The 13,182-nt window shown below is 38.6% G+C and overlaps 1 protein-coding gene across 1 annotated transcript in view; it reads right to left on the bottom strand.

Annotated features, from left to right (window-relative positions):
* Positions 1-13,182, bottom strand: part of LOC131806445 (fatty acyl-CoA reductase wat) — a 205,433-nt gene that overhangs the window by 19,270 nt on the left and 172,981 nt on the right. Inside the window, exon 3 of the mRNA XM_059130538.1 lies at positions 10,567-11,010. Coding sequence (XP_058986521.1) covers positions 10,567-10,783 — 217 coding nt within the window. The 5' untranslated portion in view covers positions 10,784-11,010. The remainder of the gene's footprint in view (positions 1-10,566; positions 11,011-13,182) is intronic.

Here is a 13,182-nt window from a genome sequence, read left to right as displayed (position 1 = left end):
TTTTCAAGGACCAAATAAACATGGGTTTTTAAACAATATTTTTTCCAAGGAGCAAATAAACGTGGATTTTTTAAAGAATATTTTTTCAAAGACCAAATAAACGTGGATTTTTTAAAAAATATTTTTTCAAGGACCAAATAAACGTGGATTTTTTAAAAAAATATTTTTTCAAGGACCAAATAAACGTGGATTTTTTAAAAAATATTTTTTCAAGGACCAAAGAAATTTAAAGAATATTTTTTAAAGAAAATATTTTCAAGGACCAAAGAAATTTAAAGAATATTTTTTAAAGAAAATATTTTCAAGGACCAACAGACCTCTTAACGTGCATTTTTTAAAGAAAATATTTTCAAGGACCAACAGACCTCTTAACGTGCATTTTTTAAAGAAAATATTTTCAGGGACCATGTAGGTTCACGTCTTCGTATAGCCCCCATATAACGGTTCCCCCACCCCCCTTTTTTCGGTATTTGGATGATTTTAGCCATATTATTAACGGGAACTGTTTTAAATTTAATATTTGAAGTTCGTAATGGATACTACAGCCTATGCCAGAAAATTGTCTCTGCAGACTTATGACAAAAGTTCCACGTCATCGTATAGAACCTCATTCGATATTTTTTTTAAGATTTTAATAGAATTTTTAATGGATTTAAATTTTTTGAAAATTGCCAAATTTGTGCCAAATGGTGGAGGGTATTCAAAGTTCGGCCGGGGGCCGAACTTACAGCTTTTTTACTTGTTTTTTTTTTTTAAATTTCCAAATACGTTTCAAATGGTGAAGGGTATTCAAAGTCCGACCGGACTGAACTTACTGCTTTTTTATTTGTTTAAAAATATTTTTCCATAGACCAGCAATGTAAATCTTTGTCAACATTTTTTTAAGGACCTATCGATATGCGGATATTTTTAAATACCTTTTTTGCAAGGACCAACAGACCGTTGGATATGAATTTTGTGCGCATGTTATAAAGGACCGCCAGACATCGAAAATTAAGGAAAAATTTTAGTTTTGAAGGATACGTATATCATTCTTTCAATATATTTCAAAAATTTACAATTAATCCTTGAAAAAAAATTATTTGAAAATATTATTTTTAATTTTTTAACTTTTATTTTTGTTTTTGGAAATATATTTTTGGCAGGAGTATTTTGAATAATATTTATAATAACTCCTAAATAATATTTTGGAATGAAAATAAGTTCCTCTTATGTAGCAAAACTCCATGTTACCTAATCTCTCACATCCCTTTTCCACATTTTCAAAACTTTATATTTATCACCCAAAATTTTTTTGGTTAAAATTCATAAGTATTTTGAGCTGAAGATTGGAGGACTTACAAGTAAAACAAATTTTAAATCAATACCCTTAGAAATTAACATACCAGACACCACGATAAGAACCTGGTGGCATCAATCATACGCGGACACATGAATATATGTGAATGAAATCCACACACAGTATATCCGTAACATACTGACAATCGCACTCCCTCTCACTCTCCCAGCCAAACGGACTTCTCATACACAAACTTCTCAACAATAGACCAGTCTGCCTACCACTTCGCATCCCCACAGAAACCTAGACTTACACACACCACACATTTTTTCATGTCCTTTCATCCTTCCTTTCACCCACCAATCCACTTATGTGTGTGTGTGGAGGGGAGGCTTAAACTGCTCTCATGTTTTTATCATCATTGGCCATATTAAAACATTGATGACTTATTTTTGCCAACAAACAAGCATCGTTCATTGTTCGAACTAGGCAATAAATTTACACAAAGTGTCTATGTGTGTGTGCGTGTCGACGTTTGTCTGCATGTAAATATGCCATCCAACCAACCAACCAACAAACACATACAAGTTTGTAATACAAAGAATTCCCCCATGCATGTTTGTCAGACAGTAGTGGGGCTTAAACGCACCCTAATGACACAGGCCAAGTGTGTCTTCCACTTGGTTTTTGTTGTTGTGGTTGTTGTTGTTGTTGTTGCTGTTAGTATTGCTCTTGTTGTCGATTGGGCTTAAAGTGCCAAATTAATCGGTAGAGCAGCCTATGACTTTATGGCTGAATGACTTATTGCCAGACTAGTTGGCTGCCTGGCTAAATACCTCCATGTTTGACTACGGTGCGTTCATGGGCCCATCCGTCCAGCCACACAAACGTCGTTCATACATCTTTTATATTTGTGCACTGAGTTGAACGCCAGAGTGTCCTTCCGTCTCGTCTGGCTATGGTTAACAGCAAATACCTTCTCACCTGCCTATCCTGCCGATTGAGATAACAGTTTTCTTCCGCTTAAACAATTTATTTGAACAGATTTACTTTGCATATTTTTCAGCATCCAACTCCTGGCAGAAGAGCTACCCTAAATTGTTTTTGTATTAGTCGGTCTGTTATGTGAGAGGATGAGAGCTCATGAATGAGTGTGCTGCGTGTGTGTGTGTGTTAGCCATGTCATTGTGTTAAGTGGTTAACGTGTGAATATCTCTTAATAGCCAATCATCGGTGTTTAAATACCACTTGAAAGTCTATGGCGTCCATAACCAATACCTTACCAATAATCGAGGTAGCAACAACAAGAACAACAACAAAGTCAACAAAAATCCAGCCTAAAACCCTCTTCCTTCTCTCTCTCTCCCGATCCATTAAATATTCATATAAATGGTTTTGTGCTTAACACTCTAATGGTTTAGATAGCAAAATCAATGAAAGTGTCTCATCCTGGAGAACGGAGACACCACAGAGTCATCGAGATGATGTTGATGATGGATGCATTATCCTGTGGTACGGTGATGGGGAGGGGGTTGGGTGGTGTTGCTGACAATGATGCAGCTGCAAGCTCCAAGCACTCCTTGAAGTGAAAGTGGTGGTGGCACAAGTGTTTGGCAAAGTCATTGCAAGACGTTGCCTGAAGTTCAAGTGGATGATGTGCAACAATAAATATGCCGACACTGGGAGGGAGGAGAAAGTGGTCTTCAAGAACCTTAGAATTCATTTTTTGCTCCCACGTTTGGATGTTTTTACATCAAGTTACATCTTTGAGATTTTTCAGGGAAATTTCGAAAATTTTCCAAAGTTCGAAAGGTTTCAGTTGGTTTGCCTATTGACATATACCCTCATTTTATGACCATTTCTAAATGCGACCCAAAAGTTTACCTACACAGCGATTTTTACCTACACAGCGATTTTTATACCCTACACCACATAGTGGTAAGGGTATTATGTCTTTGTGCATTTGTTTGTAACATGGAGAAGGAAACGAGATAGACCCATAGTTACTTTTGAGAACCTTCATAGAATCACTTTCTGAGTCGATTTATGCATGTCAGTCCGTCTGTCCGTCCGTCCGTCAGTCTGTCCATGTATTCTTGTGAACAAAATGCAGGTCGCATTTATTATCCGATTGAGATGAAATTTTCCAAACAATATTTTTTTGGCCCAAGGACGAATCCTATTGAATTTGGTGAAAATCGGATCAAATTTAGATATAGCTCCCATATATATCTTCATCCGATTTCGGGTTAAATGTGCACCAAATGTCCACTATCAGTCCAAATTACCTGAATTTTGGCACACCCAACCGAGTTCGGCCTAGTAGGAAGTATATCAAATTTGGAGTTAGTTATAGTTCGTAAAATGCACGATAGAATTAGATAGATTTTGATTTTGTACCAAATATCTCATAGAGCTCTGAAATGCTCTGTATAAACCTTTTTACGAGAGCTCTACTAAATATGCATAGTGGTGTAGGGTATCATATAGTCGGCCCCGCCCGACTTTTGAGCTTTCCTTACTGATTTTTTTTTTTCAAAGTTTTGAACCCTTATAAGAATGGGACATGTAGGATAGGAAGGATATATTCCATCTTCACCACCATTTTTTTTCAGAGGGGTATGGTGCTTGTTTCTTTGTGATCTAAGCAAAATATCTTTACGAGACGAATTATAAAAGAGTAGTGAAATAATTCACTCACCAAAAATCAACGCCCAGACGAAACCAGTGAAGCTAGAATTATGAAATTTTGCACTGGGGTCAGTCTTGGAGCGTAAACGTGAGATAAGGCTGGGTTTTTTGATGTGCGTGCCAAAAGGTTACGAAAAGTACTAAAATATAATAGTAATTGAATACTTTGTATTGGAAAAAAAGAGATGAGCTTGAATTCTGAAATTTGGAATGTGTACCACTGATACTGTGCAGGATAAATGTACAAAAGGGTTTTTGGAAATTCGAACTTTAATGTTACGAAAAGTTCTAAAATAATTCCATTTGATATTATATGAACGAATAGAGCTAAAAACTTGAAATTTGGAGATGCTGATGATATTGAGGTATTAGTTGGTATCTGAAATTGAGATATTGAAGGTGACTTGGAAATATGTACCATAAATGCACGAAAAGTACTAAACGGTATTAAATTTATAACAGCTAGCTTTACGTTTATCGAATGAAGCTGGAATTTTGTATTAGGGTCTCTGTTTGTGGTAGGTTTAGGTGATAAATAGGTGGTTTTGGAAATATGTACTACAAGTGCTCGAAATGTACTAAATAGTAACATATTTGGTACAATTTGGTATTAGGTGAACAGATAGTGCTTGATATCTGCAATTTAGTGTGTAGCCTGGGCACATGGAAGTAGTTTCGGAAATATGTACCCTAATTGTACGAAAAGTATTAAATTGGTTGAAACGATAGGGCTGGAATCCTCAAATTTGATGCAAAGTTCTCTGTTGGTAAATAAAATCGAGATAAGGAGGTAGAAGTGGTCACTGGTTAAGTTATTAAGTGGTCTTGTAGTTGTATGAAAAGTACCAAATGGTACTATTCGGTAATGGGTGAAGGGATAGAGATACAATTCTCAAATAAAATATTACGATTTTTGATGGCATTTTTGTTTGAGATCCGGCGGTGGTAGGAAAATGTGTCTCATATTTGTACGAAAAGTACTAAATGGTACTAAATTTGGAACAGTTTGGTTAAGGGCGGACAAAAAACTTGAATATTGAAATTTTGTATTGGGGTCCCTGTTGGAGGTAGATTTGTTATAAAGAAGCGGTTGGGGAAATGTGTACTACAAGTGCACGAAAAAGCACTAAATAGTACTATATTTGGTACAATTTGGTATTGGGTGAACATATAGTGCTTGAAATCGGAAATATTGTATAAGGATCGCTGTTCATGTCTAGCCTGGACATAGGGAAGTGTTTTCGTAAATGTGTACTAAATTGTACAAAAAGTTTCAAATAGTTCTAAAATGTATTGGGTGACGGGATAGGGATACAATTCTGAAATTTAAAATTTACAATCCTAATGGTATCTATATTCGAGATTTGGCGGAAGGTGGGAGATGCGTCCTAAATAAGTACGAAAAGTACTAAATGGCACCAAAATTTGGTATTGGGTGAACAGATAGACCTGAAAATGCTAAAATCTTATATAGATGTAGGGGTTAGTGTCTGTTTGGACATGCCATGGACCCATATATGCACCAACGGTTCTAAATAGTACTAGATTTTTAACACTTTCTTATAGAACGAAGCAGGGATTTTGAAAGATTATATTGGAGTCCCTGTTGGTGGTAGGTTTGTGATAATGAGGTGGTTTTGGAAAGGTGTACTATAAGTGCATGAAAAGTACTAAATAGTACTATAATTGGAACAATTTGGTATTTTGTGAACCGATAGTTTTTCAAATCTGAAATTTGATATTGGGCTCGAGGTTCATGTGTAGCCTAGACATATGAAGGTTTTCTGGGAAATATGTACAATAATTATACTGTACTCGGTATTGGGTGAAGGCTTGAAGATAAAATTCTGACTTGATATTTAGATTACTGATGGTATTTGTGTTTGAGAATTGATGGTGGTTTGGAAATGCTCCCTATATTTGTAACTAAAGTACTGGATTTGAAAATGTGTAATTTAATAGTACGAAAAGAACTAAAATGTACTATATTTGGTATTGGGTAAAATAATGGACCTAAAATACTGAAATTTTATATAGATGTCACCTTTTGTATCTGGAATTGAGGCATGGATGTAGTTTTGAAAAAGTGTTCTACAATTGTACTAAATAGTATTTCTATAGCGAATAGAAGACCTACGTGTCTCTAGAGAGAATAGAAGACCTTCGGGTCTTCCATGCCGAATAAAAGACCTTCGGGTCTTTCATGCCGAATACAAGACCTTCGGGACTTCTGTAGCGACTAGAAGACCTACGGGTCTTTTATATCTAATAGAAGACATACAAGTCTTCTATTGTCCAAAGCAAACCTTGAAGTTTCCTATTGTCTATAGAAGACCTGCATGCCCCCTATTGTCCATGGCAGACCTGTAGTTCTTCTATTACCCCTAGATGACCTGGACTTCTTCTATTGTCCATATATGACCTGGAGTTTTTCAATTGTCCATAGAAAACCTTGAGATCCTTTATTTTCTGGGAAGAAGATCTGTAGAATGTCATTTCTTATAAAATGCTTTCTTTAATTAGCTGACCTGCAAAAGCATTTCTCGTGTATACGGCCTTAAAAATTATTTTCCCATAGAATACCTTCACAAAAAATATTCCTTGACCTTTGACCCACTTTGTTTAACATTGAATTAAAAAAAAAACACATCCATTCCTCATTCCATTAATTATCGGAAAAAAATACAAAAATGCCCCATTCAATTAAGCGATCAATAAACCCAATATTTATAATCCTCTTTAGTTCTATTATGAATTGGCAGCAGTCGTCAGTACCTTAATTAAATAAAAAGCGTTTAAATCACTTCATTTTAGCACCGTTACTGACAACGTCGTAAGCTGGCTGACAAACATACGAACGATGGAGCGAGCGGACGTATGAAAGTACGAACCAAGTACAAAGTCAACAATTTGAAGTGTTTGAGGCCAATAGATCAGAATAATCGCCTGATAGTTACTTCAAGATGCGAGAGAACAAAAACGAGAAAAAAAAAACGCCAGCTAAGGATGAAATAAGCCAATTGCTTAACATAATTACGCTGGAGCAAAAAAGCTCACCGTCGTCGTCGTCGTCATCCTAGCCGTCAGCGTCGTTAGCCAAGAGTTTTTTTTCTATTTACATAGAATGTATTTTTGTTTGTTCATGCCAACATTTTTTCTCGCTTCGCCATCGCTTTATTTTTTTTGCTTTTCTCCGCTCGTTGAGTTGCATTTTTCTGCAATTCAAGCAGCAATTTGCAATTAACATAAGTCAACAGAACGTTTTGCGAGCATTTCAAGTGAGTTTTTTTTAGAACGTACCTTTTGTCGAAGTGCTGCGGAAGGGGGTAAATTTGTTGTAAGGGTGAAGGTTGGGGTGTTCTGTTTTCGCTTTCACAAAGTTCATTCCGTAATTTGCTGATTATCGGTGTTTGAAAAAATAGGAAATAGTGAAAGCAGCAATCTGGTTGTAAGGTCTCAATATTTAATGTCTCTCTAGATACGGAATCACCTTATCAAAAATCATGAACATAGTCTGTTATTTTATCGGAGACTTAAAATGATAAAAAAATATGAAAAATGCCATCTCCAGCTCTTCTGTGGGATACAGAAGACCTCTCCAGCTGTTCTATGGAATATAGAAGACCTCTTCAGCTGTTTTATGGCGCATAGAAGATCTCTTCAGCTGTTTTATGGCGCATAGAAGATCTCTTCAGGTGTTCTAGGCGATAGAAGACCTCCAGGTCTTCTATGGCGCATAGAAGACCTCCAGGTCTTCTATGGCGCATAGAAGACCTCCAGGTCTTCTATGGCGCATAGAGAACCTCCAGGTCTTCTATGGCGCATAGAAGACCTCCAGGTCTTCTATAGGCGATAGACCTGGAGGTCTTCTATTATCTATAGAAGACCTGGAGGTCTTTTATTGTCTATAGAAGACCTGGAAGACCTTCTATTGTATATAGACGAATTGGAGGTCTTCTATTGTCTATAGAAGACCTGGAGGTCTTTTATGCGCCATAGAAGAGCTGGAGGTCTTCTATGCGCCATAGAAGAGCTGGAGGTCTTCAACCGTCTATAGAAGACCTGGAGGTCTTCCATGCGCCATAGAAGAGCTGGAGGTCTTCTACCGTCTATAGAAGACCTGGAGGTCTTCTATGCGCCATAGACCTGGAGGTCTTCTATTGTCTATAGAAGACCTCCAGGTCTTCTATAAACAATTGAAGACCTCTAGGTCTTCTATAGACAATTGAAGACCTCCAGGTCTTCTATAGACAATTGAAGACCTCCAGGTCTTCTATAGACAATTGAAGACCTCCAGGTCTTCTATAGACAATTGAAGACCTCCAGATCTTCTATAGACAATTGAAGACCTCCAGGTCTTCTATAGACAATTGAAGACCTCCAGGTCTTCTATAGACAATTGAAGACCTCCAGGTCTTCTATAGACAATTGAAGACCTCCAGGCCTTCTATAGACAATTGAAGACCTCCAGGTCTTTTATAGACAATTGAAGACCTCCAGGTCTTCTATAGACAATAGAAGACATCCAGGTCTGCTATAGACAATTGAAGACCTCCAGGTCTTCTATAGACAATTGAAGACCTCCAGGTCTTCTATAGACAATAGAAGACCTCCAGGACTTCTATAAACAATAGAAGACCTTCAGGTCTTCTATAGACAATTGGAGTCCACCAGGTCTTCTATGCCGAATGGAAGGCCTCCAGCTCTTCTATGGACAGTAGAAGACCTCCATCTCTTCTATGGACAGTAGAAGACCTCCAGCTCTTCTATGGTGCATAGAAGACCTCCAGCTCTTCTATGGTGCATAGAAGACCTCCAGCTCTTCTATGGTGCATAGAAGACCTCCAGCTCTTCTATGGTGCATAGAAGACCTCCAGCTCTTCTATGGACAATAGAAGACCTCCAGCTCTTCTATGGACAATAGAAGACCTCCAGCTCTTCTATGGACAATAGAAGACCTCCAGCTCTTCTATGGTGCATAGAAGAGCTCCAGCTCTTCTATGGTGCATAGAAGACCTCCAGCTCTTCTATGGTGCATAGAAGAGCTCCAGCTCTTCTATGGTGAATAGAAGACCTCCAGCTCTTCTATGGTGCATAGAAGACCTCCAGCTCTTCTATGGTGCATAGAAGACCTCCAGCTCTTCTAGGGCGCATGGAAGACCTCCAGCTCTTCTAGGGCGCATGAAAGACCTCCAGCTCTTCTAGGGCGCATGGAAGACCTCCAGCTCTTCTAGGGCGCATGGAAGACCTCCAGCTCTTCTAGGGCGCATGGAAGACCTCCAGCTCTTCTAGGGCGCATGGAAGACCTCCAGCTCTTCTAGGGCGCATGGAAGACCTCCAGCTCTTCTAGGGCGCATGGAAGACCTCCAGCTCTTCTAGGGCGCATGGAAGACCTCCAGCTCTTCTAGGGCGCATGAAAGACCTCCAGCTCTTCTAGGGCGTATGGAAGACCTCCAGCTCTTCTAGGGCGTATGGAAGACCTCCAGCTCTTCTATGGCGCATAGAAGACCTCCAGCTCTTCTATGGCGCATAGAAGACCTCCAGCTCTTCTGTGGCGCATAGAAGACCTCCAGCTCTTCTATGGCGCATAGAAGACCTCCAGCTCTTCTATGGCGCATGGAAGACCTCCAGCTCTTCAAGGGCGCATGGAAGACCTCCAGCTCTTCTAGGGCGCATGGAAGACCTCCAGCTCTTCTAGGGCGCATGGAAGACCTCCAGCTCTTCTATGCCGTATAGAAGACCTCCAGCTCTTCTAGGGCGCATGGAAGACCTCCAGCTCTTCTAGGGCGCATGGAAGACCTCCAGCTCTTCTAGGGCGCATGGAAGACCTCCAGCTCCTCTATGGCGCATAGACGACCTCCAGCTCTTCTATGGCGCATAGAAGACCACCAGCTCTTCTATGGCGCATAGAAGACCACCAGCTCTTCTATGGCGCATAGAAGACCACCAGCTCTTCTATGGCGCATAGAAGACCACCAGCTCTTCTATGGCGCATAGAAGACCACCAGCTCTTCTTTGGCGCATAGAAGACCACCAGCTCTTCTATGTCGCATAAAAGACCTCCAGCTCTTCTATGGCGCATAGAAGACCTCCAGCTCTTCTATGGCGCATAAAAGACCTCCAGCTCTTCTATGGACAATAGAAGACCTCCAGCTCTTCTATGGCGCATAGAAGACCTCCAGCTCTTCTATGGCGCATAGAAGACCTCCAGCTCTTCTATGGCGCATAGAAGACCTCCAGTTCTTCTATGGCGCATAGAAGACCTCAAGCTTTTCTATGGACAATAGAAGACCTCCAGTTCATCCAAGCCTTCCACGGACAGTGGAAGACCTCCGGCTCCTCTATGGACAATAGAAGTCCTCCGGCTCTTCGATGGCGCATAGAGAACCTTCAGTCTTTCTATGACGCGTAGAAGAGCTCCAGCTCTTCTATGGACAATAGAAATAGATAAAAAATAATTCAAACAATCCTCAAAAATTATATTAATTATGACCTTAATTAAAATTAATCTTTACTTAAATGAAAAGTTTCATTGCCCTTTATTCGAATTATATACCCCCTCTTCCTTATCACACCCCCTTTGCATTCTTACTTACCCTCCATAATGTCCATAATGTTATTGGTAATTTCAACATTGGGAAATTGTAGCGGTGCTGCGGCGGCCAACTGCTTCATGGATAAATTTTCGCTGTTGATGCTGTTGTTGTTGTTATTATTGTTGTTGTTGAAAAATTTCATATTTGTCGCATAATCCTTTTTTATGTGAGTGTCGAATTTAAGGTCTGTTTGTAGTGTGGTCATATCATTAATCATGTTTGAATATTTGTGGGTAGCGTTGTGGTGCTGGTGTGGCGTGTTGCGTTTTCCGTCGTTCTCCTTGTCGACACAGAACTGTTGTTGTTATAATTTTTATTTGTTGCTGTTAATGTTGGCGTAAATCCTCTTCGTGGTATTTATTTTGGGTGCTGTTTTAATTTTATTTTTGGGTTTTCGGAAATATGTTGATGCTGCTCGCCCACCAAAAACCAAATTGTGATAATCTGAAATAATCATAAAAGATATTAATTAGTACAAGTGTTTAGTGTTTGTTTGGGTGTGTGTGTGTGGGGAGTTGTTGGAAATGAATTTAGAGAAGAGGGGATACAAATTGAAATATGAAAACAAAAAACAATTTTCAGAAATAAGCAATTCTGGTAAATAGGTGTTGAAAAAGTCTTCTATGTTTTGAAGATACAAGGATATTTTATATGGAAGGAGTCCATCAACAGATGCTTCACTGCGTTAAGATTTCCAACAATTCATCTTTAAATAGAGGACAATATTTCATGGTTTTATAGCCTCTTGGGGCGTTCGATACAAATTGCAAGAGAAACCACATATTATTTTTACGTAACGACTCCCAAGGGGACTTCTATGTCAGCAGGACGAGTTTTCCGAAAATTTTTCATACTATTGAAATCGTCAATATATTAATTCTATATTTTTAGGTCTTCAGTGTTTTTATACCCTCCACCATAGTACGGTCCGTCTATCTGACTATCCGTTTGTCCGTCTGTGGAAATAACTCTAGCTTCCGAAGGAATGAAGTAGGTTAATAAAATTTTACTCAAGTGCATATTATGTCTGTTGGATTTTTGGTATTTAAAATGGGCCATGTAGGTCCACGTTTTGATATAGCCCCCATATAATAGTACCTCCCTATTTTCGTTATTTTAGTAACATTATTCTCCGGAATTGTTTCAAATTTGGTATTTGAAGTTCGTAATGGATATTACAGCCTATGACAGAAAATTGTCTGTGCAGGCCCACGCGTTCGTATAGTCCTCATATACTGGTACCTCTCGAAATTCGGTATTTTGACGATTTTAGCGACATTATTCACCGGAATTGTTTCAAATTTGACATTGGAAGATCTTAATGGGTACGACAACCTATGGCAAAAAATTGTATAAACGTCCACGTCGTCGTATAAACGGCTAAAAAAATTTCAACAGAATTTTTAACGGATATTATTTTTTTTTAATTTGCCAAATTCGTTCCAAATGGTGGAGGGTATTCAAAGTTTGGCCCGACCGAACTTACAGCTTTTTTACTTGCATATATTATTATACCCTCAGCCATATGGCTAGAGAGGGTAAGTATATCATTTACCACATCAAAAAAAAAAAAAAAAAAAAAAAACGGTTTTAGACCCTATGTCTCTTTGGATCAAATCCGTTTCAGTACTTTGGAATCAATCTAGCGATGCCTGTCCGGCCGTCCCTCTGCCTGTCTGTCTGCTGACTGATGCGCACGTTAAATCTTAAGGAAGTATCCGATTTGGTCCAATCTTAGTACATCGTAGTAGTATTATCAAATTAAGATCGAGTTCGGAGATGGGCAATATCTCTACTCTCCTTCTGGTACCTCCCCCACAAAATGTCCACATTTTCAAAGAAAAAATTTTTCTGCACAGAAAGAGAAAGGAAAATCCAATTTTGCTCCAACTTTGCAAATCCTAATATTTGTATTAGTGCTAGGCCAGGTACGAAGAAGGACAATATCGATTCACTCCATAGAGTCCCACTTCCACAAAGGATCAAACTTTTGAATATTTTTAACTGTTATTAAATGTGATGTAAGAGTTCGCTTGTCTTCAACTTTCACACATCACACATATTTATTAAGCCAAGATCTGTTCTGAAGAGGGAATATATAAGCCCATTACTTCTGATACTTCCCCCACAAAGGGTCAATTTTTGAATACCCATTAAGCTCACAAAACGCGAAATTAACAACCCACCTCATTCAGCCTTGGTACCACTCCATATTTCTATCAACACAAGATCTGTTATAAAGATGGTAGAGATCGGACTATTTCCTCTGGTACCTCCCCCACGAAGGGTGAAAGTTTTGAATAACCAAAACAATTATAAAATCCAAAATAAACATTCGGTTCTCTTCATATTTTACAGATCCCCTTCTTTCTACTAATACTAGATCTGATGTAAAAATGGGATATAACGGTCCACTTTTTCTGGTACCTCCCCCACAAGGGTCAATATTTTGAATTTCCACGAAGTTCATAAAACGGGAAATTAACATCGGATTCCATTCAGACTTAGTACATTTTAATATTTCTACCAACAGAAGATCTGTTATAAAAACGGTGGATATCGGACGATTCCTTCTGGTACCTCTCATGCAAAGGGTCAAAGTTTTGAATAACCAAA

This window comes from Musca domestica, unplaced genomic scaffold (assembly GCF_030504385.1).
Source record: "Musca domestica strain aabys unplaced genomic scaffold, Musca_domestica.polishedcontigs.V.1.1 76, whole genome shotgun sequence".
Classification (NCBI taxonomy): Eukaryota; Metazoa; Arthropoda; class Insecta; order Diptera; family Muscidae; genus Musca; species Musca domestica.
The sequence above is the reverse complement of the archived record's forward strand: the minus strand, read 5'-3'. Positions and strand labels throughout refer to the sequence as shown.